At 41.5% G+C, this 25,906-nt stretch overlaps 2 protein-coding genes across 2 annotated transcripts in view; both read left to right on the top strand.

Moving 5' to 3' along the window:
• The first annotated feature begins 872 nt into the window (after window positions 1-872).
• Window positions 873-25,906, top strand: part of LOC112219050 (cGMP-inhibited 3',5'-cyclic phosphodiesterase A-like) — a 221,420-nt gene continuing 196,386 nt past the window's right edge. The window contains exon 1 of the mRNA XM_042301860.1: window positions 873-2,831. Within this exon, the coding sequence (XP_042157794.1) occupies window positions 1,836-2,831 (996 nt within the window). The 5' untranslated portion in view covers window positions 873-1,835. The remainder of the gene's footprint in view (window positions 2,832-25,906) is intronic.
• On the top strand, window positions 20,814-24,641 carry LOC121840097 (glycine-rich cell wall structural protein 1-like). The gene is made up of 2 exons (XM_042301863.1): window positions 20,814-21,612; window positions 21,843-24,641. The coding sequence occupies exons 1-2, from the start codon at window positions 21,363-21,365 to the stop codon at window positions 23,387-23,389; spliced, it is 1,797 nt and encodes a 598-aa protein (XP_042157797.1). The 5' UTR covers window positions 20,814-21,362; the 3' UTR covers window positions 23,390-24,641.

Here is a 25,906-nt window from a genome sequence, read left to right as displayed (position 1 = left end):
GAAGAAGAAGAACATACCAGCTCACCAACGGGGGGGGCAAGGTTGCACAAGCAAACTGCTTTACAGCATTATAGCACTGATCCCCAGGCTAAAGTCAACCTCTATCCCCCTCATCTCAGGAGCTCAGCTCACCTTTCGTTACAATAAGAAGAAGACACCACACACAGTCCATTCATGGTGTAGCCTGTAGTTCATGTCAGATCCACTGTGTTGTCTGTTTTGTTTGTAGGCAGGGCCGGGAACACTGTGCGATGATCGACTGACAGATCCCTGAACAACACAGGCCCCAACCTCCTCCTGTACCTCCTCTCTCATTTGCTCTCACTCTCCCTCTCATATCTCTCCCTGTTGTGTTTAGGTGAGCACAGAATGTACACGCAGAGACACATACTGTAAGTACATTTCAGAGATGTCTCCTGAAATATTGATGACAACCCCCCCCCACACACACACATATACAAACATGCACACACACACACACACACACACACACACACACACACACACACACACACACACACACACACACACACACACACACACACATACAAACAAACACACACACACACACGCACGCGCGCACACACACAGACACACACACACACACCCACACACACCACCCATTGTTAGTAACACTTTAAAGGTTGGTAATTGAATAATTAACCATTCATATAATTTAATTGATGTTTCAACCAAATGTATGCATGGCCTTCATCAAAATGTTACTAAACACTTCGCAAATGCAAACACATTATTAATTCATGCACTGAGAAGATATGAGAGGGGGAAAAAACTGCTGGGGTGATGCGAATGTTGATGCATTAATTTTCCTGCTTTTCTAGCGGGGACAGCGCCTAATCCTATACCGTGAAGGTTTGGTAGTGAATGATTTTGGGGGTTGCACTTCGCTTGCGTCCCTTACTCCTCATCCTCCCTAGCTACCCCTCTACTCTACTCGGGTGAAAGAGCTTGAGGCACGAGAACACTCACACCCTCTCACGCACGGACATTTTCAGAGTTGATGACTGACATTTACAACGACCTAAAAGACCGATGCACATTACCACCGCAATTAACACTGGAATTCTCGGAGGCAGCGGGTGCTAGTGCGTGTGGAATAATTCCGTTTCTCTAAAAAATGAACGGATAAGTTTTCAATTTATAACCAGAGCTCGTGTGGCGTCGTTAAAAGCTACACCTCGAAATATATTTGTGTTTTGAAAAGACAACTCCTGGAAATATTAATAAGGAAAGTCGAGAGAAGATTTTTTTTTAAACATCAAATAAGTGTGACTGCGTGAGAGACAGAGCATCACATCCAACAAGACATTTTCATCACAAAAGGAGGGCAGTAGCGCGCAGCGCGGGACGTCTGTGTTGATGATGATGATGTGATGCGAAGAATGAAAGACATGTCCTAGATCTGCTCTCCCTGCAATATGTCCTAAGTTGGTCTGTGACTGAAGCCTCCTGCCTCAGTACATTGCGTCTATTTTGGGATGTATTTCATTATTTGCATTAGTGTACCTGATTAAGAAACACAGATAGAGGAAAAGCCAATCCGGACAGTGTCGCCCTGTCACCGTGCGTATAATGGAGACTCGTTTTTTTATGTCCGTGTGGTGAAATAATAGCCGACCTATGTAGCGGTTCATTCTATTGGCGATCTATTCTTTTTTAAACGAATGATTGTGTCAGGGTTCTTAGTTCGTTCTGTCAATAACGCATATCGGTAATAACTCATGCCATGTCCCATTACCCGATAGCCCCTCTGGTCTAGAGGTAGCTTTTATACTGCTTCATAGGCATACTTCCTTAATACTGCTATATGAGTGATGGCAATGCCAGTAGTAGAATCTGACAGTAGCAGTGGTGTAGCACATCTACGGAACAGTAGCAGTAACAGCACCAGCGTTCGCGACAAAACCTCCAGGGCACCGGAGCGCAATGGTTATGTGAAAACAAGTTTCATCCAGCCACTGCCCGACAGTCGAGATCGAGATGGTGATTGCTCATATGGGTCGTGCATGGTGAGGCTCGTATTCAAGATATGGAGTTCCCAAAGACTCCGGCGTGTAGTATGTGTGGGCTCACTGTCTGTTTTTCTCGCTCTGGTGGTTAAATTAGCCGACTGGAGGACTGAGCTCAGTAGCAGTGGTAACAGTAACAGCAGGCTGCACTCCAGCTCTCCTGTTCATTTCGTGTCAGGCTACGCAGGGGAGTTGTTGCTAACTCTCTGGCATCTGATCTCGCCTGTATTTACCCTCGTATGTGCCTTCTTTTGGGTGGGTTTATATTTGATCCGCTGCGGAGTGCTTATCCAAACCGCCCTTTTCCTCCTCACTCTTTGCCACCTGGGAGAGACAGCGGCGTGGGCTCTCGTGCACGGCGGGACTTGGACGGATGAACAACAGCCGTTTTCCTTCAGCACGTCAGCGGCCGCGGTCGTGCTCGCCTGCCTGGCAACCGGCACACTCATGGTAGCGCGGCTCAAGCACGGCATCTCGGTCATAGTGTTCGTAAGCGTCGTTCGGACTATCTCGCTCATCTCGCTGCACAAAGTCCGGGCCACTTGGAGACCTTACGTGGCGTACCTGGTGGGAGTGTTGGGCATCCTACTGGCGAGGTATGCTGATAGTCTACTTCCGAACCAAGGGATACCCAGGGAGGGCTGTACCCCCTCTGTGACTGGGGCGAGGGAAGGGGACGAGACCCCTGTGTTTAAAAGGCGAAGGAGGTCCAGTTCTGTGATCTCCACAGACATGGCACACAGTCAGTCCAACAGCAAGTCACACAGGAGGACCTCGCTGCCATGCATTCAGAGGGACCAGGTAAGGAGCTCTTTTCTTCTTCTGTCTGTCTTAATATACTGTACGGGAGTCCCGTTGGACTTCGCGGACTGTATGGCTGGTTTGTCTGTGGCTCATTTTGGGCTCTTCTTCAGGCGTTGGTTCGATTAGGGTTGTCTCCAAACGTGTATTCAAGATAATGGAATAATAATAACAACAACAAAAACATTATAATAGAAACAATATGATGTAGCCTATTATTATTATTATTATTATTGTTGAATAGCATTAGTTTATTGCAAAGTGTTGCTGAGTCTATCATTAATTATCGCTGTATTATATTTATGCCTGTATGACAGGCCTACTATTGACGTTATCAGCAACGAGGAGCGTAATCGTAAGGAATATAGTGATAATAATAGTAATACTATTATGATTCATATAAAATAATACATCATACTGTTATTATCATTTTGTAATTTTTCTATTGAAATTATACTTTGAAAAGATCAGTGCTTCTTCTTTGCTTGTTATTAGTCACTTTGATGATACATTTTATGGTTTATTTTTGTATTTTTTCCCCCCGGTGCGTTTTGATTATGTTTGCTTTGAGATAGATATCTGGACTGCTATTATTCTGAAGAGAGCTTGCTAGTCATATTCCTCCATCATAACATTCAATAATAACAGAACTCTTAACTAACAGTGGATACAATCTTCTCTTGGATCTCTCAAGTGTTTGCTGTTGTGTCATTTAACTTTGCCATATCCCCGTAGTACTGTATATTTTGAACATTTTGATTGATGTCCTACAGAGTGCTTCATAAAAGATTATACTCCAATAATGGTCTGAATTTGAAATCGAAGTTTTTGAAAATTTATTTTCACTCATAAATTGGTACATTTCTATGTAATTTCCTCAGTTTTTATTTTCCAGTGTGATTTTTCCTCCGATATTTGTTTCGGTGACATGAAGCTACAAGTACAATAGAATATATCATGATTAACTTGGAGTTCTCTCTCTCTCTCTTTCTCTCTCTTTCTCTCTAGCTCTGAGTATTCTATCAAATGTACAATTCTATTTTAGTTTTAATGGAAGTAGCTATAGGTAAGATGTGGATGTTATTGGTTAATCTCATCACCAAATATGTCCTGATGGCACCTTATAATTCATTTAAGACAAAACCATAAATCATTTACAGACGTATGGTATTGTTAATGAAACCACTATCATCCACTTCGACTTAATGTCAGAATTGAGGTGTTTCGTGTATTCTTAGAGGATGGGCATTTGAAATTCTATCAGTATTGGAATATAATATCAGTGTACTTTTTCGGATTTCGGGATAGTCGAAGTACATGTGTTGTATTATTAAAATAATGTTGTTGTTGTTGTTGTCGAAATTTAACTTCAATGGAGACTTGCTCTTGCGACTCCAGAGAGAGCCGGTGCACTGCGCTCTGCTGGTTTCATCAGAAGGGTGGTGGAGGGGGGTAAGAGAGCAGAGGCCGATGTCTGTTACGGTCTATGTGCCAAACCGTCTCCCGCTAATTAGACAAACTTGTTGTTGCCATAGGTTATCTATCATACCATCTGGTAGTGCCTGACTTAATAATAATAATTGATTGGATTTAAATAGCGCTTTTCTACCAACTGACGTACTGAAAGTTTTACATAGTAGGTGGAAACTGACCTCATTCACCACCAATGTGTAGCATCCACCTGGATGAATCACAGCGACCCCTTTGCATCAACTCGTTGTAAAGAAGCTAGCGTGCTACAGTAGCAAGGCTAATTGAGGCTGTTTTGCTGCGCTCCCCGTCCAATGTCTACAACAACTTCATTCATACGAAACAACTGCCTACCTGTTGGTTGATCCTTGTAGCCTACTCCTGCTCATTTAGCCAATTTAATTCCGCAATTTCAACTCCATTTTGCATTGGTTAAAAATCAGTGGCGGTCAGTGCGGTTTAAGGACAATTACATTTTTTCAGAAGCATGGCCTTATTTCTATTAGCGCATATCGGGTGACTGTCATTCATATTCCAATCACACAGTTCATTGTATCATCGATAGGTTTAGCCTATTACATTACATGAATGATTCTCAAATTTTCCCTAAACCCGTCATGAAGTTGCTACAGTACAACCTATAGCCTATGAATGAAAGTTTACAATGTACAGTGCATTCAGAAAGTATTCAGACATTTAGACTTTTTCAACCTTTTGTTTTTACATTACAGCCTTATTCTAAAATGGATGAAGTTGTATTTTCCCCTCATCAATCGACACACAATACCCCATAATGACAAAACAAAAAACGTTTTTTTAGACATTTTTGCTAATTTATAAAAATATAATGAAATATCAATTTTCTGTAAGTATTAAGACCCTTTACTCAGTACTTTGTTGAAGCACTTTTGCCAGCGATTACAGCCTCAAGTCTTCTTGGGTATGGCGCTACAAGCTTGGCACATCTGTATTTGGGGAGTTTCTCCCAATATTATCAGCAGATCCTCTCAAGCTCTGTCAGGTTGGATGGGGAGCATTGCTGCACAGCTATTTTCAGATCTCTCCAGAGATGTTAGATACTGTTCAAGTCCGGGCTCTGGCTGAGCCAATCAAGGACATTCAGAGACCTGTCCCTAAGCCACTCCTGCGTTGACTTGGCTGTGGGCTTATGGTTGTTGTCCTGTTGGACCTTCGCCCCAGTCTGAGGTCCTGAGCACTCTGGAGCAGGTTTTCATCAAGGATATCTCTGTACTGTTCTCCGTTCATCTTTCCCTCAATCCGGACTAGCCTCCCAGTCCCTGCCACTGAAAACATCCCCACAGCATGATGCTGCCACCACCATGCTTCACCGTAGGGATGGTGCCAGGTTTCCTCCAGAAGTGACGCTTGACATTCAGGCCAAAGAATTCGATCTTGGTTTCATCAGACTAGAGAATCTTGTTTCTCATGGTCTGAGAGTCCTTTAGGTGCCTTTTGGCAAACTCCAAGTGGGCTGTCATGGGCCTTTTACTGAGGAGTGGCTTCCAGCTGGCCACTACCATAAAGCTCTGATTGGTGGAGTGCTGCAGAGAAGTTTGTCCTTCTGGAAGGTTCTCCCATCTCCACAGAGGAACTCTGGAGCTCTGTCAGAGTGACCATCAGGTTCTTGGTCATCTCCCTGACCAAGGCCCTTCTCCCCCGGGCCAGCTCTAGGAAGAGTGTTGATGGTTCTAAACTTCTTCCAGTTAAGAATGAAGGAGGCCACTGTGCTCTTGGGGACCTTCAATGCTGCAGATCTGTGCCACGACACAATCCTGTCTCTGAGCTCTACGAACAATTCCTTCGACCTCATGGCTTGGTTATTGCTCTGACATGCTGTGGGACCTTCCAATCAAGTTGTAGACACATCTCAAGGATGATAAATGGAAACAGGATGCACCTGAGCTCAATTTCGAGTCTCATAGCAAAGGGTCTGAATACTTATGTAAATAAGGTATTTCTGTTTTAGTTTTTTTACAAATTTGCTAAAATTTCTAAAAACCTGTTTTCATTTTGTCCTTATAGGGTATTGTGTGTAGATTGATGAGTAAAATCAAACATTGTAATACATTTTAGAATAAGGCTGTAATGTAACAAAATGTGGAAAAAGTCAAGGGGTCTGAATATTTTCCGAATGCACTGTAGATGCACACTCTTGCCTGCATCTTGCTGATATAGGGTGTAATCATTAGTCCGTGTAAGAAAACATTTTTTAACAAGCTACAAGTGTGAAACGCGTTTCGGCTGCATCTTTTTATGGGGCACATTTATAAAAACTGTCATAAAACTGTTGTTTTATTAAAATGTGGAATGTAGTGGCCTATCCTTGTAGGCAATGCTGCATAGATCATTACATTTAATTCTAGCCAAAGGCTTAAGGAAAAACACCTTTCTGACGCGCACGCACACACACACACGCGCACGCACGCACGCACACACACACACACGGGTAAGAGGGGGTTCTACTTTGGTCTGGATTTACAGGACCCGAATGAACATGCGGAGCTTCTCAATGATAAACACATTGCACCCTATTCCCTATGTAGTGCACTAATTACCAGGGCCCATGGCACACTATTCCCTATGTAATGCACTAATAACCAAGGCCCATGGCACCCTATTCCCTATGTAGTGCACTAATTACCAGAGCCCATGGCACCCTATTCCCTATGTAGTGCACTAATTACCAGGGCACAATGCTTCCTATTCCCTATGTACTGCACTAAATCCAGGACCCATGGCACCCTATTCCCTATGTAGTGCACTAATAACCAGGGCCCATGGCACCCTATTCCCTATGTAGTGCACTAATTACTAGGGCCCATGGCACCCTATTCCCTATGTATAGTAGTGCACTAATTACCAGGGCCCATGGCACCCTATTCCCTATGTATAGTAGTGCACTAATTACCAGGGCCCATGGCACTATATTCCCTATATAGTTTCCCCTTGTCAAAATTAGTGCACTATTATAGGAAGTAGGGTCAGATGCACTCATTTTTGTATCAAAGAGTGTCATCGTGACCTGGGTCAGGAGCAGTGAAGAGGGACAAGGTTAGGGACATGTCAGGCTGCTGTGGCGGTATAGGCCATGTATGGCCAGTCAGCCACTTGAAATACAGGCTAACCTCTCCTCTCCAGGTTGGTTGGCTACAGATGGAGAGTTTGCTTGTTGGTTCTGCTTTGCGGTCCCAGTCAGTCGACCCATTTCTTTTCTCCTTCTCCTGAGCAGAGCTGTGTTGCTAATAGGGTATAATTGATATAATTTGAGCTATTATTACCTTTTAATTACAATATTATGACATTATTATTACCTAATCATCGCCTTACAGTATTATCGCCTTATTATCACCTTATTATCACCATGTTATCACCTTATTATTACCTAATTATCACCATATTATTACCTTATTATTACCATACTATCACCATATTATCACCTTATTATCACCATATTATTACTTTATTATTACCTTACAATATTATGACATTATTATTACCTAATCATCGCCTTACAGTATTATCACCTTATTATCACCTTATTAGTACCCGATTAGTGTCGTATTATCACCTTATTATCACATTATTATCACCTTATTATCAACATATTATTACCATATTATCACCTTATTATCACCTTATTATCACCATATTATCACCGTATTATCACCTTATTATCACCATATTATCACCTTATTAGTACCATATTATCACCTTATTATCACCTTATTATCACCTTATTATCACCATATTATCACCTTATTATCACCATATTATCACCTTATTATCACCATATTACCACCTTATTATCACCATATTATCACCTTATTATCACCATATTATTACTTTATTATTACCTTACAATATTATGACATTATTATTACCTAATCATCGCCTTACAGTATTATCACCTTATTATCACCTTATTAGTACCCGATTAGTGTCGTATTATCACCTTATTATCAGATTATTATCACCTTATTATCAACATATTATTACCATATTATCACCATATTATCACCGTATTATCACCATATTATCACCTTATTAGTACCATATTATCACCTTATTATCACCATATTATCACCTTATTAGTACCATATTATCACCTTATTAGTACCCTATTAGTGACATATTATCACTTATCACCTTACCATTACCTTATTATTACCTTATTATTACCTTATTATCACCATATTATTACCTTATTATTACCATACTATCACCATATTATCACCTTATTAGTACCATACTATCACCTTATTATCACCTTTTTATCACCATATTATTACCAGATTATTACATTATCATCACCTTATTTTTACTTTATTATTACCTTATTAGTGTAAAATTGTCAGCTTATTACATTATCATCACCTTATTATCACCTTATTGTGAACACATTATCTTTTACAAGAATGTGCTTATTGCTTATGATAAGTGAATTAAAATGATCTTTCTACGTTATGAAAATATGTGCCCATTTGATCTGCTTGACTGGTTGGGTACAATACGAGTGTTTTCGTGTGTCTCATCTTTTAAAATGGAAACAGCCAGACATTTCCAGAATATTCCTCCAGCGAGGGGATGTTTTGTTTTTGTATGATGAGCGACGAGGCAGAAAAGTGATTTAGACGGGTTTGAATTATGTTGTAGGCCTACGCTGACAGGATTATATACAAACTAAGATCTGCTTGTAGGAAGGTTGGATGACTAATTCAGTCATTTAATGTCCGGTGTTTTCTGAAAAACGGCAACGTTAAATAACTGTCAAAGAGAAAGCAAGCGTTCACATACATACTGTATAATGATTTAGAACTTGTTATTTTATATGAACCTTTATTATAATCTTATGAATAGACTTCTAATATGTAATGTTTCACAAAATGTCCTCTCTTCCGGTGCTAGTTGTCGCGTGCGGAAGGTTTTGCAAAATAATACAGGTAACTTTGAGGTTTCATCTTCCTCCATTCCACTCAGTGATTCCTCACCGTCAGCTAAGGAAGGTAATGGATGGCAATATTCACTGGAGTGGAGAAGATTATAAGAGTCAATCACGACCAAATCCTCCGACCACCTGAACAAGCTTTTTCCCTCCGCGCCGTAGCCCTCACCAAACTGGCCATCTGGTGGTCCACGTTGATCTTCCCACTCATAGACTTTGCACTTTGCTCTGTTCATCCACGGACTATGCAGCCTACACTATTCATCAATAAACTATAGACCCTACACTATTCATCAATATACTATAGACCCTACACTATTCATCAATAGACTATAGACCCTACACTATTCATCAATATACTATAGACCCTACACTATTCATCAATAGACTATAGACCCTACACTATTCATCAATATACTATAGACCCTACACTATTCATCAATAGACTATAGACCCTACACTATTCATCAATATACTATAGACCCTACACTATTCATCAATAGACTATAGACCCTACACTATTCATCAATAGACTATAGACCCTACACTATTCATCAATAGACTATAGACCCTGCACTATTCATCAATAGACTATAGACCCTACACTATTCATCAATAAACTATAGACCCTACACTATTCATCAATAGACTATAGACCCTGCACTATTCATCAATAGACTATAGACCCTACACTATTCATCAATATACTATAGACCATGCACTATTCATCAATAGACTATAGACCCTACACTATTCATCAATAAACTATAGACCATGCACTATTCATCAATAGACTATAGACCCTACACTATTCATCAATAAACTATAGATTCCCTAGACCCTACACTATTCACTATTCATCAATACACTATTCATCAATATAGACCCTACACTATTCATCAATAGACTATAGACCCTACACTATTCATCAATAGACTATAGAGCACTATTCATCAATATACTATAGACCCTACACTATTCATCAATAAACTATAGACCCTACACTATTCATCAATATACTATAGACCCTACACTATTCATCAATAGACTATAGACCCTACACTATTCATCAATATACTATAGACCCTGCACTATTCATCAATAGACTATAGACCCTACACTATTTCAATATACAATACTACTATAGACCCTACACTATTCATCAATAAACTATAGACCCTGCACTATTCATCAATAGACTATAGACCCTACACTATTCATCAATATACTATAGACCCTACACTATTCATCAATAGACTATAGACCCTGCACTATTCATCACTATAGACTATAGACCCTATTCATCTATTCATATTCATCAATAGACTATAGATTCATCAATAAACTATAGACCCTACACTATTCATCAATAGACTATAGACCCTACACTATTCATCAATACTATAGACCCTACACTATTCATCAATAGACTATAGACCCTACACTATTCATCAATAAACTATAGACCCTGCACTATTCATCAATAGACTATAGACCCTACACTATTCATTCATCAATAGACTATAGACCCTACACTATTCATCAATAGACTAGACACTATTCATCAATAGACTATAGACCCTGCACTATTCACTATAGACCCTACACTATTCATCAATAGACTATAGACCCTACACTATTCATCAATAGACTATAGACCCTACACTATTCATCAATATACTATAGACCCTGCACTATTCATCAATAAACTATAGACCCTACACTATTCATCAATAGACTATAGACCCTGCACTATTCATCAATAGACTATAGACCCTACACTATTCATCAATATACTATAGACCCTACACTATTCATCAATAGACTATAGACCCTACACTATTCATCAATATACTATAGACCCTACACTATTCATCAATAGACTATAGACCCTGCACTATTCATCAATATACTATAGACCCTGCACTATTCATCAATATACTATTCATCAATAAACTATAGACCCTGCACTATTCATCAATATACTATAGACCCTGCACTATTCATCAATAGACTATAGACCCTACACTATTCATCAATAGACTATAGACCCTGCACTATTCATCAATAGACTATAGACCCTACACTATTCATCAATATACTATAGACCCTGCACTATTCATCAATAGACTATAGACCCTACACTATTCATCAATAAACTATAGACCCTGCACTATTCATCAATAGACTATAGACCCTACACTATTCATCAATATACTATAGACCCTACACTATTCATCAATATACTATAGACCCTGCACTATTCATCAATATACTATGCAGACTACACTATTCATCAATAAACTATGGACCCTACACTATTCATCAATATACTATAGACCCTACACTATTCATCAATAGACTATAGACCCTACACTATTCATCAATAGACTATAGACCCTGCACTATTCATCAATAGACTATAGACCCTGCACTATTCATCAATAAACTATGCAGACTACACTATTCATCAATAGACTATAGACCCTACACTATTCATCAATATACTATGCAGCCTACACTATTCATCAATAGACTATAGACCCTGCACTATTCATCAATAAACTATAGACCCTACACTATTCATCAATAGACTATAGACCCTACACTATTCATCAATAAACTATAGACCCTACACTATTCATCAATATACTATAGACCCTACACTATTCATCAATAGACTATAGACCCTACACTATTCATCAATAGACTATAGACCCTGCACTATTCATCAATTAAGCACACAGCCATGCAATCTCCATAGACAAACATTGGCAGTAGAATGGCTGGTACTGAAGAGCTCACTGACTTTCAACGTGGCACCGTCACAGGATGACACCTTTCCAACAAGACATTTTCGTCAAATTTCTTGCCAGCTAAAGCTGCCCCAATCAACTGTATGTGCTGTTATTGTGAATTCAAAACTTGTAGGAGCCAACAACGGCTCAGTCGTGAAGTGGTAGGTCCCACAAGCTCACAGAATGGGACCGCCGAGTGCTGTAGCGCGTAGTGTGTATAAATCGTCTGACCTCGGTTGCAACACTCCCTGTTCGCCAGGAGCTTCATGAAATTGATTTCCATGGCCGAGCAGCCGCAGACTGGAGTGGTGTAAGGCTCGCCACGATTGGACTCTGGAGTAGTGGAAACGCATTCTCTGGAGTGATGACTCATGCTTCACCATCTGGTTGTCCGAGGGACGAATCTTTGACGGATGCCAGAAGAACTCTACCTGCCCATGTGCATAGTGCCAACTGTAAAGTTTGGTGGAGGAGGATTAATGGTTTGGGTCTGTTTTTCATGGTTTTCTTTGTTCCAGTTAAGGGAAATCTTAACACTACAGCATACAATGACATTCTAGACGATTCTGTGCTTCCAACTTTGTGACAACAGTTTGGGGAAGGCCCTTTCATGTTTTAGCATGACAATGCCCCTGTGCTACAGCGATGTCCATCCAGAAATGGTTTGTCGAGATTAGTGTGGAAGAATTTGACTGGCCTGCACAGAGCCAGGACCTCAACCCCATCTAACACCTTTGGGATGAATTGAAACACCGACTGTGAGCCAGGCCTAATCGCTCAACATCAGTGCTCGACCTCACTCATGCTCTTGTGGCTGAATGGAAGCAAGTCCGTGTAACGGATGTGAAATGGCTAGCTAGTTAGCGGTGGTGCTGATGTAACGGATGTGAAACTGCTAGCTAGTCAGCGGTGGTGTGCGCTAAATAGCGTTTCAATCGGTGACGTTACTTGCTCTGAGACCTTGAAGTAGTGGTTCCCCTTGCTCTGCAGAAGAGTGGAGGCTGTTATAGCAGCAATGTTCCAACATCTAGTGGGAAGCCTTCCCAGAAGAGTGGAGGCTGTTATAGCAGCAATGTTCCAACATCTAGTGGAAAGCCTTCCCAGAAGAGTGGAGGCTGTTATAGCAGCAATGTTCCAACATCTAGTGGAAAGCCTTCCCAGAAGAGTGGAGGCTGTTATAGCAGCAATGTTCCAACATCTAGTGGAAAGCCTTCCCAGAAGAGTGGAGGCTGTTATAGCAGCAATGTTCCAACATCTAGTGGGAAGCCTTCCCAGAAGAGTGGAGGCTGTTATAGCAGCAATGTTCCAACATCTAGTGGGAAGCCTTCCCAGAAGAGTGGAGGCTGTTGGGAAGCCTTCCCAGAAGAGTGGAAGGCTGTTATAGCAGCAATGTTCCAACATCTAGTGGGAAGCCTTCCCAGAAGAGTGGAGGCTGTTATAGCAGCAATGTTCCAACATCAGAAGAGTGGAGGCTGTTATAGCAGCAATGTTCCAACATCTTCCCAGAAGAGTGGAGGCTGTTATAGCAGCAATGTTCCAACATCTAGTGGGAAGCCTTCCCAGAAGAGTGGAGGCTGTTATAGCAGCAATGTTCCAACATCTAGTGGGAAGCCTTCCCAGAAGAGTGGAGGCTGTTATAGCAGCAATGTTCCAACATCTAGTGGGAAGCCTTCCCAGAAGAGTGGAGGCTGTTATAGCAGCAATGTTCCAACATCTAGTGGGAAGCCTTCCCAGAAGAGTGGAGGCTGTTATAGCAGCAATGTTCCAACATCTAGTGGGAATGCTGTTTAGCAGCAATGTTCCAACATCTAGTGGGAAGCCTTCCCAGAAGAGTGGAGGCTGTTATAGCAGCAATGTTCCAACATCTAGTGGGAAGCCTTCCCAGAAGAGTCCAAGCATGTTCCAACATCTAGTGGGAAGCCTTCCCAGAAGAGTGGAGGCTGTTATAGCAGCAAAGTTCCAACATCTAGTGGGAAGCCTTCCCAGAAGAGTGGAGGCTGTTATAGCAGCAATGTTCCAACATCTAGTGGGAAGCCTTCCCAGAAGAGTGGAGGCTGTTATAGCAGCAATGTTCCAACATCTAGTGGGAAGCCTTCCCAGAAGAGTGGAGGCTGTTATAGCAGCAAAGTTCCAACATCTAGTGGGAAGCCTTCCCAGAAGAGTGGAGGCTGTTATAGCAGCAAAGGAAGGACCAACTCCATATTAATGTCCATGATTTTGGAATGAGATGTTTAGACGAGCAGGTGTCCACATACTTTTTGTCATGTAGTGTATTTCCCCCAGTGCACATCATCCTGTTAAAATGTGTATCTTAATTGTTTCTCTAAGCTTCAGTTCTCATAGTTTACATGCTGTATGTGGATTCTGTAAATTCTGGGTCTATATATTTTGTCCATATTTATTTGTCTATTGTCTGTCTTTATTAACGCTGTCGCAGCACTATTCCACTGAGTCAAATTCCTGTACATGCAACAGTGTTCTCTGGAAGCTGCAGGCAGGCAGTAGCCCCACAGACCACTGTGCAGCTCCCCCTGGACTGGCAGGCAGACATATCAGCCCACAGAGAGAAGCACAGGATTGAACTTGATTCAACTTTCAAGAGCAGTTGTCACAAACCGGTCGATGATGATCGACTGGTCGACGTCCAAGGCATTCCTAGTCAATCGTTAAACATTTCTGGTAAAAACCCCAACAATAAAGCTTTGTGTTCCTATTTTGATTTTTTTTTCATCTTGGGCTGTTGTTGGTAGGTGCCCCCGATTCAGCTGCCCTGCGCGCCGGGAAGGGCAACTGTTGCCATTTCTAACCATATCATGTGTCCGAAGGTACAAACTCGGCCTTGTTCCTGTTTTAGTTCTTACTCCGCACTGTCAACACTTTGTAGTATTCAACACTTTGTAGTATTCAACACTTTTATAAGCCATAAAATGTGCATTCTTCCTATTTCCACTCATCGCTACAACAAGCACTGCAGCAGTATTGAATTAGTAGGAAAGTGTTTTAGCCTTGCATAGTTGTTATTATTTTCGGGTTTGGGTCTTTTTTAATTTTGAGGAATATTTCACTTTCTCTGTTCACAGTAGTAACAACATGATATTGAACACAGTAGTAACAACATGAATTTGAACACAGTAGTAATAACATGATATTGAACACAGTAGTAACAACATGAATTTGAACACAGTAGTAACAACATGATATTGAACACAGTAGTAACAACATGAATTTGAACACAGTAGCAACAACATGATTTTGAACACAGTAGTAACAACATGAATTTGAACACAGTAGTAAGAACATGATATTGAACACAGTAGTAACAACATGAATTTGAACACAGTAGTAACAACATGATTTTGAACACAGTAGTAACAGCATGAATTTGAACACAGTAGTAACAACATGATTTTGAACACAGTAGTAACAACATGATTTTGAACATAGTAGTAACAACATGAATTTGAACACAGCAGTAACAACATGATTTTGAACACAGTAGTAACAACATGAATTTGAACACAGTAGTAACAACATGAATTTGAACACAGTAGTAACAACATGAATTTGAACACAGTAGTAACAACATGAATTTGAACACAGTAGTAACAACATGATATTGAACACAGTAGTAACAACATGAATTTGAACACAGTAGTAACAACATGAATTTGAACACAGTAGCAACAACATGATTTTGAACACAGTAGTAACAACATGAATTTGAACACAGTAGTAACAACATGAATTTGAACACAGTAGTAACAACATGATATTGAACACAGTAGTAACAACATGAATTTGAGCACAGTAGTAACAACATGAATTTGAACATAGTAGTAACAACATGATATTGAACACAGTAGTAACAACATGATTTTGAACACAGTAGTAACAACATGAATTTGAACACAGTAGTAACAACATGATATTGAACACAGTAGTAACAACATGAATTTGAGCACAGTAGTAACAACATGAATTTGAACACAGTAGCAACAACATGATTTTGAACACAGTAGTAACAACATGAATTTGAACACAGTAGTGACAACATGATTTTGAACACAGTAGTAACAACATGATATTGAACACAGTAGTAACAACATGAATTTGAACACAGTAGTAACAACATGAATTTGAACACAGTAGTAACAACATGAATTTGAACACAGTAGTAACAACATGAATTTGAACACAGTAGTAACAACATGAATTTGAACACAGTAGTAACAACATGATATTGAACACAGTAGTAACAACATGAATTTGAACACAGTAGTAACAACATGAATTTGAACACAGTAGCAACAACATGATTTTGAACACAGTAGTAACAACATGAATTTGAACACAGTAGTAACAACATGAATTTCAACACAGTAGTAACAACATGAATTTGAACACAGTAGTAACAACATGAATTTGAACACAGTAGCAACAACATGATTTTGAACACAGTAGTAACAGCATGAATTTGAACACAGTAGTTTCAACATGAATTTGAACATCAGAAATAATGCGATGTATCTGGAGTTTCACCATCATTTGGAAGATGGTGTCCCTTTTTGGGGAGGGAGAGGGGAGGGAGAGGAGAGGGAGAAGAGAGGGAGAGGGGAGGGAGAGGAGGAGGGAGAAGAGAGGGAGAGGAGAGGAGAGGGAGAAGGGAGGGAGAGGGAGGGGAGGGGGGGAGGGGAGAGGAGAGGAGAGGGAGAGGAGAGGGAAGGTATACGAGAGGGATAGGAGAGGGAGAGGTGAGGGAGAGAGGGGGGAGGGAGGGAGAGGGGAGGGGAGGGGAGGGAGGGAGAGGTGAGGGAGTGGAGAGAGAGGGATAGGGGAGGGAGAGGTGAGGGAGAGGGGAGGGAGAGGGGGGGAGGGAGAGGGAGTGGAGTGGGGGGGAGGGATAGGGGAGGGAGAGGAGGTGAGGGAGAGGAGAGGGGGAGAGGAGAGGAGAGGAGAGGAGAGGAGAGGAGGGAGAGAGGAGAGGAGAGGAGAGGAGAGGAGAGGAGAGGAGAGGAGAGGGAGAGGGAGGAGAGAGAGGGAGAGGAGAGGAGAGGAGAGGGGAGGGAGAGGGGAGAGGGGGAGAGGGAGTGGGGAGGGATAGGGGAGGGAGAGGTGAGGGAGAGGAGAGGGAGGGAGAGGGAGTCAGTCTGCTGCTCTCTCCCTCTGTTGAGACTGACCATCAGATGCAGGCACCATCACCCCAGTAAAATAACGATAATAAGCAAATTATTTAAATGTACGCTCACTCAGCTGTGCTTCACAAGTAATACAACAATGGATCTATTACCGGTATAACCATATAGCCTACCTTAAATTTCGAATTAAAAAAAATATATAAATGGCCCGAACAACAAGACTTTGGCAGGGCAATTCAAGCAAAGCCAATATGCAGTGATAATGTATTGGGCCTATAGCCTACTGCACAAACCTACAGCACCGTTAATGTTGCATAGGATTCCGCATTTTAAATCATGTTAATCTCGGCCTGTATTTTGACTCAAAGGGGATCTTGACTCAGAAAAGGTTTCTGAGTTTCTGTTTCTAAAGTTTTCTCTGTTACCACTACCAATATTTCCCTTTGTTGAGACAATTGTGATCAAATTAACCCAAAACTAGCCACTTTCAATGCAACATACTGTACCGAAACAAAACAGACAATGCAAGAGATTTTGTTGTAGGCAGAACACACCGAAGTAGGATTCTGTTGCATTGACACTCACTACTCAGCCGCCTGTGTGGCATAACCAATCAGAGCTGGAATAGGCCTATATGCAAATAGACCACTGCCATATATGGATCTGTGCCATTTACTTTGAACTGCACTGTGTTTACAGCTGTGGTCAAGAGTAGATGCTCTTGTTTTGAGATCAAAGTGAAAGCTGCATGTAACCATGTGTGCACATTTTGTTCATATTCTTTGCTAGTTAGTTAGTTAAGGGGGGTTCGGGGTGAATAATTATGCACTCTCAAGTCATCCGTTTTTTTGTCTTATTTCTTGTTTGTTTCACTCCAAAAATATTTTGCATCTACAAAGTGGTAGGCTTGTTGTGTAAATCAAACGATACAAACCCTCCAAAAATCTATTTTAATTCCAGGTTGTAAGGCAACAAAATAGGGAAAATGCCAAGGGGGGGGGGGTGAATACTTTCGCAAAGCCACTGTACCACCACACAAATGGCTGCTACTGTAGGCTGAATGATAGAACAGCTATTTCCATGTTAAAATGTTAAGGCATTTTCTCCATTGTTATTGATGGTGAGCCACTATGGTAGACCTACATTATGATCAAATAGCCACGGTAGCCTTCTTGGCCACTGTTAAAACTGTAACTTAAAGGGGGTACAACCTCAGTGTTCACACTGGACGTTGCACATCATTTTCACAATGTTCAAGTTTGCGCTCAGCAGACCTGAAACTTGCTCAGTGCTGAACATTTTTTTGAGGGAACATTGCAAGCAAATGTATTTGGCGAATAAAGGCATTTCTGATTCGGACAATGTTTCTTTGACACATAGTAAGTAGTATTATGCCGTAGGCACGCCAGGACATCAAATGTAATACGGTTTTCTCTAGTGGTGATGTTGTACTTTAAAGATGCATTAAGCAGAAATCACTCCGTCATTTCCTGGTTGCTAAAATTCTAATAGTTTGCCTAATTTCAGTTTATGTGACAAAACAAGCAAGTATAGTGTATAGAATTTTTTTAATTTACTAGGTAAGTCAGTTAAGAACAAATTCTTATTTTCAATGATGGCCTAGGAACAGGGGGTTAACTGCCTGTTCAGGGGCAGGATGACAGATTTGTACCTTGTCAGCTTGGGGGTTTGAACTTGCAACCTTGCAGTTACTAATCCAACACTCTAACCACTAGGCTACCTGCCAACCCTCCAGTCTAACCACTAGGCTACCTGCCAACCCTCCACTCTAACCACTAGGCTACCCTGCCATCTAAACCACTGTGAAAATATAATTTCCATAAACAAAAATATTGTATTTTCAGCTGTTTGAAGCTGGTGTATAAAACCGAACGTAAAAGACGCAGCAACAAAACTTAACCTCTGACCCCTCCAAACGACGCATACACTACCCTCATAAAGTGCATTTCTGTCCGACAAACACATTCTTAGTTCTGTTGAAAAGTTAAAAACTGTAGAATTCAGATAAAGGTGTCAGAAACAATGTGACTCCATAGCTTGAGATGCAGCAGACCATAAAAAAAACAAAAATATAAAGTTTGAAATACCCCCACTCCCTGAAGAGATTTGAAAGTCTAGGTTTGAGACAAAAACAAAATGTCACCAATCCTGTTCCAAAAGGGAAAAAGATCTCATGTCTTTTACCTAATAGTGGCAATCTAAACACGCACAAATTCCCATTTGGGTGTGTGAAACATGCCATACCTTCATTTTTTTGTTGTACAGGAATTAAATACTGTATATATGAGCAGAAAGCTGAAGTTTCTACATATCCATTGATGCAAGTACATCCTCTGTATGATTCCCAATTCATCCACTAGATAGCAGTAGGAGATCACATGACGTCTCTCGGCCCACTTGAAACCAGTTGCATCTGATTTGGGTATTGAGTCACTGTGCCAAAATGGCTAAAAGGATTTTCAAGCAAGACATCTGATTTGTTTTTCTTTAATTAAAACACAGACAGGGGAAGAAACTTCAACCTTCTTTTCCCATTCACTTTTGCTATTGTAAACGATGAGCTAGCTACACTGCGCATGTGGAGGATGCATACAAAGTAATGTGGATGGAGAAGGAAATGCATTGGAATGAGAGACGAAAGACCTCGATATATTGCTTTTGTAAAGTTGTGACAGTGTTTTATTTATATACTTTTTGGATTTTGCCCTGTTCCGGGATGAAGTCGAACCCCCTGACTTTCAGTGCAACAATTGCCTACAGAGAAGAAGTCACTATGCTGGGCATACAAATTGCTGATTTGCATAGGCTACTGGGAATGCCAAGATCTGTGATTTTCTCGTTTTCCTCCACTCTGAGGGCCGTGTTTTGCGCTGGGCTGATGGGAGTCTGATGGGAGTCTTGCCTTCGGGCAGGTTATCTTCTGTGGACTGGCCACTGCTCGGAAGTGATCGCTCACTGAAAGAGAATGGAGATGGCGGGACCTTTGTTGCTGAATCGCGGGATGATCCTCTCCTGGACCTGACAGGGAGACACGTCGCTGTTCATCGCAGAAATCAAGGGCGCCATCCTCCACTTCTGAGCCCTCTGCGGTGACGGGATTCATGAATGGGGTGACGACATTGAATAGTTTCGCTGCTCTGGAGCCTGTTGTCCCAGCTCCGTCTTCTTAAGGAACGTTGGAGGTTCCTTCTGTATCGATCAACTTTGTGATGGCATCGCCGGGGTCTAAGGTGGGTTCTACTTCACCGGGGTCTATGGTGGGCTCTGCTATTCCTGTCATTTGTGGGGGGCGAGTTAGAGGAGCCCCTAGTGGGTCTAGGGTTGGACTGAGTGCTCCGGCTCGAAATGGACAACACCCATCAACCATTATTATGGAAAGCTCCATGGTTAGATCGGTGGAAGTCCGAAGTACCCGTACCCTTTGTTTTCCTGGAGCTAAGGTATTGGATATATCAGAAGTCATGCCCACCATCAAGAAACAGATTCTTGCTCCGAAAATAGTTGTGTTGGATATTGGGTCTAATGATATTATGCGTGTGAACTCTGTAAAGCTAAGAGACAATTTCTTGCAGCTCTTGGTGAATGCTCAGAAATGAGCAGAACCTAAAATTGTCTCGTCCCAATTCCATCTCCTCGTCGTTGTGGGATGTTTTAGTCATCTTTGGTCTTTTCACAAGTGGTTAATGCGTCTGACCAAGGACTTGGGCATGTTCTTCGTCTTCAATTTGGACTCCTTCTGGAATAGGCCTGGCTTCTTTCTGGAAGACGGAATTCATCTGGGTGAAAATGGCACCCGGCTGTTGTCATCAAACGTTGGAAACGTTCTTGGTCAACTAAATTGATGTGAGGACAATATTAGCATTAAATACCAGTCAGTTTTCACCATCTCCTCTTTGGTCACTGTGAGAGTTCTACATGTTGTATCTGAAAGTGGTGACATGCCGAATGGTGCTCACCGGAGAAATGTCATTGCTATTTCTCATTTGTTTTCTTTTCCTAATAGGTATAATCTAATCCTTGAGTCTCCAGTTCTAAAATCTCAAAATAATCTGACTTGTGCTGAAAATCTGTGTCATTTTTAAATGCAGAAAAGTTTTGACATTTCTACATCTTAACATTTGTAGTTTATTACCTAAAATGGATCATGTCAAGATCTGGGCCTCTCAGGCAGACCCTGATATTTGTTATTGTTTCTGAGACCTGGTTAACTGATAAAACCCTGGACTCTGACGTTGCTATGGATGGATCCAATGTGTTTAGGGCTGGTAGGAAAGGCAACGGTGGTGGTGTTTCTATGGATGGTTCCAATGTGTTTAGGGCTGGTAGGAAAGGCAACGGTGGTGGTGTTTCTATGGATGGTTACAATGTGTTTAGGGCTGGTAGGAAAGGCAACGGTGGTGGTGTTTCAATGTGTTTGGATGGTAGGAAAGGCAATGTGTTTATGGGCTGGTAGGAAAGGCAGTGGTGGTGTGGTGTTTCTATGTGTTTGGATGGTTCCAATGTGTTTATGGATGGGGTTTAGGGGTGGTAGGAAAGGCAACGGTGGTGGTGTTTCTATGGATGGTTCCAATGTGTTTAGGGCTGGTAGGAAATGGTTCCAATGTGTTTAGGGCTGGTAGGAAAGGTGGTGGTGTTTCTATGGATGGTTACAATGTGTTTAGGGCTGGTAGGAAAGGCAACGGTGGTGGTGTTTCTATGGATGGTTACAATGTGTTTAGGGTTGGTAGGAAAGGTAACGGTGGTGGTGTTTCTATGGATGGTTACAATGTGTTTAGGGCTGGTAGGAAAGGCAACGGTGTTGGTGTTTCTATGGATGGTTACAATGTGTTTAGGGCTGGTAGGAAAGGCAACGGTTGTGGTGTTTCTATGGATGGTTCCAATGTGTTTAGGGGTGGTAGGAAAGGCAATGGTGGTGGTGTTTCTATGGATGGTTCCAATGTGTTTAGGGCTGGTAGGAAAGGTAACGGTGCTGGTGTTTCTATGGATGGTTACAATGTGTTTAGGGCTGGTAGGAAAGGCAACGGTGCTGGTGTTTCTATGGATGGTTACAATGTGTTTAGGGTTGGTAGGAAAGGTAACGGTGGTGGTGTTTCTATGGATGGTTACAATGTGTTTAGGGCTGGTAGGAAAGGCAACGGTGTTGGTGTTTCTATGGATGGTTACAATGTGTTTAGGGTTGGTAGGAAAGGCAACGGTGGTGGTGTTTCTATGGATGGTTACAATGTGTTTAGGGCTGGTAGGAAAGGCAACGGTGGTGGTGTTTCTATGGATGGTTCCAATGTGTTTAGGGGTGGTAGGAAAGGCAACGGTTGTGGTGTTTCTATGGATGGTTCCAATGTGTTTAGGGGTGGTAGGAAAGGCAACGGTGGTGGTGTTTCTATGGATGGTTCCAATGTGTTTAGGGCTGGTAGGAAAGGTAACGGTGCTGGTGTTTCTATGGATGGTTACAATGTGTTTAGGGCTGGTAGGAAAGGCAACGGTGGTGGTGTTTCTATGGATGGTTACAATGTGTTTAGGGTTGGTAGGAAAGGTAACGGTGGTGGTGTTTCTATGGATGGTTACAATGTGTTTAGGGCTGGTAGGAAAGGTAACGGTGTTGGTGTTTCTATGGATGGTTACAATGTGTTTAGGGCTGGTAGGAAAGGCAATGGTGGTGGTGTTTCTATGGATGGTTCCAATGTGTTTAGGGCTGGTAGGAAAGGCAACGGTGGTGGTGTTTCTATGGATGGTTACAATGTGTTTAGGGTTGGTAGGAAAGGTAACGGTGGTGGTGTTTCTATGGATGGTTACAATGTGTTTAGGGTTGGTAGGAAAGGTAACGGTGTTGGTGTTTCTATGGATGGTTACAATGTGTTTAGGGCTGGTAGGAAAGGCAACGGTTGTGGTGTTTCTATGGATGGTTACAATGTGTTTAGGGCTGGTAGGAAAGGCAAAGGTTGTGGTATTGCTATTTACACAAATAATCGTCTTTCTGTGTCTCTGTTGAAGGCTACCGACAGTCCTAAACTATATGAATTGTTGACTTTAAAACTTCAGTTGGGTTCACACTCAAAAATAACAGTTATAGGAATCCATCATCCACCCTTCGCAAATAAGTGTGTACTAAACAAACTCACTGGGTTTAATTGCCATTTTTACTACCCCAGAGGTGTCGATCGCTGGAGATTTTAATCTTGCAGGATGCTGACTGTTTAAATTATTTTTGTTACTCATGTAAATTTGACCCAGCTGATTAAAAAAAAACACTCGTCCAAACTTAAAGGACCCTATGAAATCACATTGAAAAATTCTCAAGAGAAATATGCTGGGAGTGGCTTATTGCTTTGGGTATTAGTGACCACTGTCCCGCGGTATGTGTCAGGGATATACGGAATGTAAAACATTTCAATGAATAGGCATTTATTTTGGTGACTTTGATTATGTTGCACCTATACCTGACCCAGAGTTGGCTCTGAACCACGTCTCAAATGTTGCCGCTTGTATTGTAGAAAAACACGCTTTAAAAAAAAAACGGAGAATTTTTAAAAATAGGTCTTGACCATCTTTAAGCATATTACACAGTTTTGTATTCCTGTTCGACCTCAGTGCAGCAGGCCCTTCGTGAACTTCAACATGACTTTGATTCAATTCAGAAATCACTTACAGATCTTAAAATTGTGTTAAATACAAGTAAAACCAAGCTCATGCTGTTCTCTAGGTCACGAAATGTTGACCCCGAGGACCTGTATATCTGCTCTATAAATAGAGCCCAAATTGAGCTGGTTTCTCAATATAAGTACCTGGATCTCTGGATTACAAGTTGTCCTTCGTAACGCATATAAAAAAATCTGACTCAGAACCAAGATCATTTTTTTAATATCAAATAAAATCATGCCTCCGTATTGAAAATAGGAGAAATATTTTTTCAAACAACGCTTCTCCCTGTACTGGATTTGGGTGGATATTGTTTACATGCATGCGGCACAACCTGTTTTAAAACCCTTGGACACAGTCTACCGTTCAGCAATACGTTTTAGCACAGCGGACAGTTTTAGGACTCATCATTGTAGTCTGTGTAAAAATGTGGGATGGACCTCTCTGTCTGTAAGAAGAGAGCTGCGTTCTCTTTTATTCATTTACAAAGCAATCTGACAGAAACTCCCTTCACAAGTAACTTCATTAACTAAGTGAGGAATCATAAGTTCCCAAACCTGTTCTCTGGAATTGATAACAATAGAGACCCCTTCAGTCTCCACAGATTTGGAAATATCTGTGTTGTTTTTTTTGTTGTCCCAGATTTCACTGCAGTTAATGAACTGTGTGCTGATGCCACTCAGGCAGTTTAAATAAGTGTTGATGAATCTCTATTTGAATGCTTTTATTAAATACGTTTATTTTGGTTTTGTTGTGTGTGAATTAAATTGTTTTATACACATATACAGTGAGGAGATCAAGTATTTGACACACTGCCGATTTTGCAGGTTTTCCTACTAAGAAAGCATGTAGAGGTCTGTAATTTTTATCATAGGTACACTTCAACTATGAGAGACGGGAATCTAAAAGAAAAATCCAGAAAATCACATTGTATGATTTTTAAGTAATTAACTAGCATTTTATTGCATGACATAAGTATTTGATACATCAGAAAAGCAGAACTTAATATTTGGTACAGAATGCTTTGTTTGCAATTACAGAGATCATACGTTTGCTGTAGTTCTTGACCAGGTTTGCACACACTGCAGCAGGGATTTTGGCCCACTCCTCGATACAGACCTTCTCCAGATCCTTCAGGTTTCGGGGCTGTTGCTGGGCAATACGGACTTTCAGCTCCCTCCAAAGATTTTCTATTGGGTTCAGGTCTGGAGACTGGCTAGGCCACTCCAGGACCTTGAGATGCTTCTTATGGAGCCACTCCTTAGTTGCCAGGCTGTGTGTTTCGGGTCGTTGTCATGTTGGAAGACCCAGCCACGACCCATCTTCAATGCTCTTAATGAGGGAAGGAGGTTGTTGGCCAAGATCTCGCGATACATGGCCCCATCCATCCTCCTCTCAATACGGTGCAGTCGTCCTGTCCCCTTTGCAGAAAAGCATCCCCAAAGAATGATGTTTCCACCTCCATGCTTCACGTTTGGGATGGTGTTCTTGGATTGTACTCATCCTTCTTCTTCCTCCAAACACAGCGAGTGGAGTTTAGACCAAAAAACTCAATTTTTGTCTCATCAGACCACATGACCTTCTCCCATTCCTCCTCTGGATCATCCAGATGGTCATTGGCAAACTTCAGACGGGCCTGGATATGCGCTGGCTTGAGCAGGGGGACCTTGCGTGTGCTGCAGGATTTTAATCCATGACGGCGTAGTGTGTTACTAATGGTTTTCTTTGAGGCTGTGGTCCCAGCTCTCTTCAGGTCATTGACCAGGTCCTGCCGTGTAGTTCTGGGCTGATCCCTCACCTTCCTCATGATCATTGATGCCCCACAAGGTGAGATCTTGCATGGGGCCCCAGACCGAGGGTGATTGATCGTCATCTTGAACTTCTTCCATTTTCTAATAATTGCGCCAACAGTTGTTGCCTTCTCACCAAGCATCCCATCCTTGTGCAGTTCTACAATTTTATCCCTGATGTCCTTACACAGCTCTCTGGTCTTGGCCATTGTGGAGAGGTTGGAGTCTGTTTGATTGAGTGTGTGGACAGGTGTCTTTTATAGAG

This window comes from Oncorhynchus tshawytscha, linkage group LG19, assembly GCF_018296145.1.
Source record: "Oncorhynchus tshawytscha isolate Ot180627B linkage group LG19, Otsh_v2.0, whole genome shotgun sequence".
Taxonomy (NCBI): Eukaryota; Metazoa; Chordata; class Actinopteri; order Salmoniformes; family Salmonidae; genus Oncorhynchus; species Oncorhynchus tshawytscha.
Note: the sequence above shows the minus strand (reverse complement) of the source record. Positions and strands in the feature narration are given on the sequence as shown.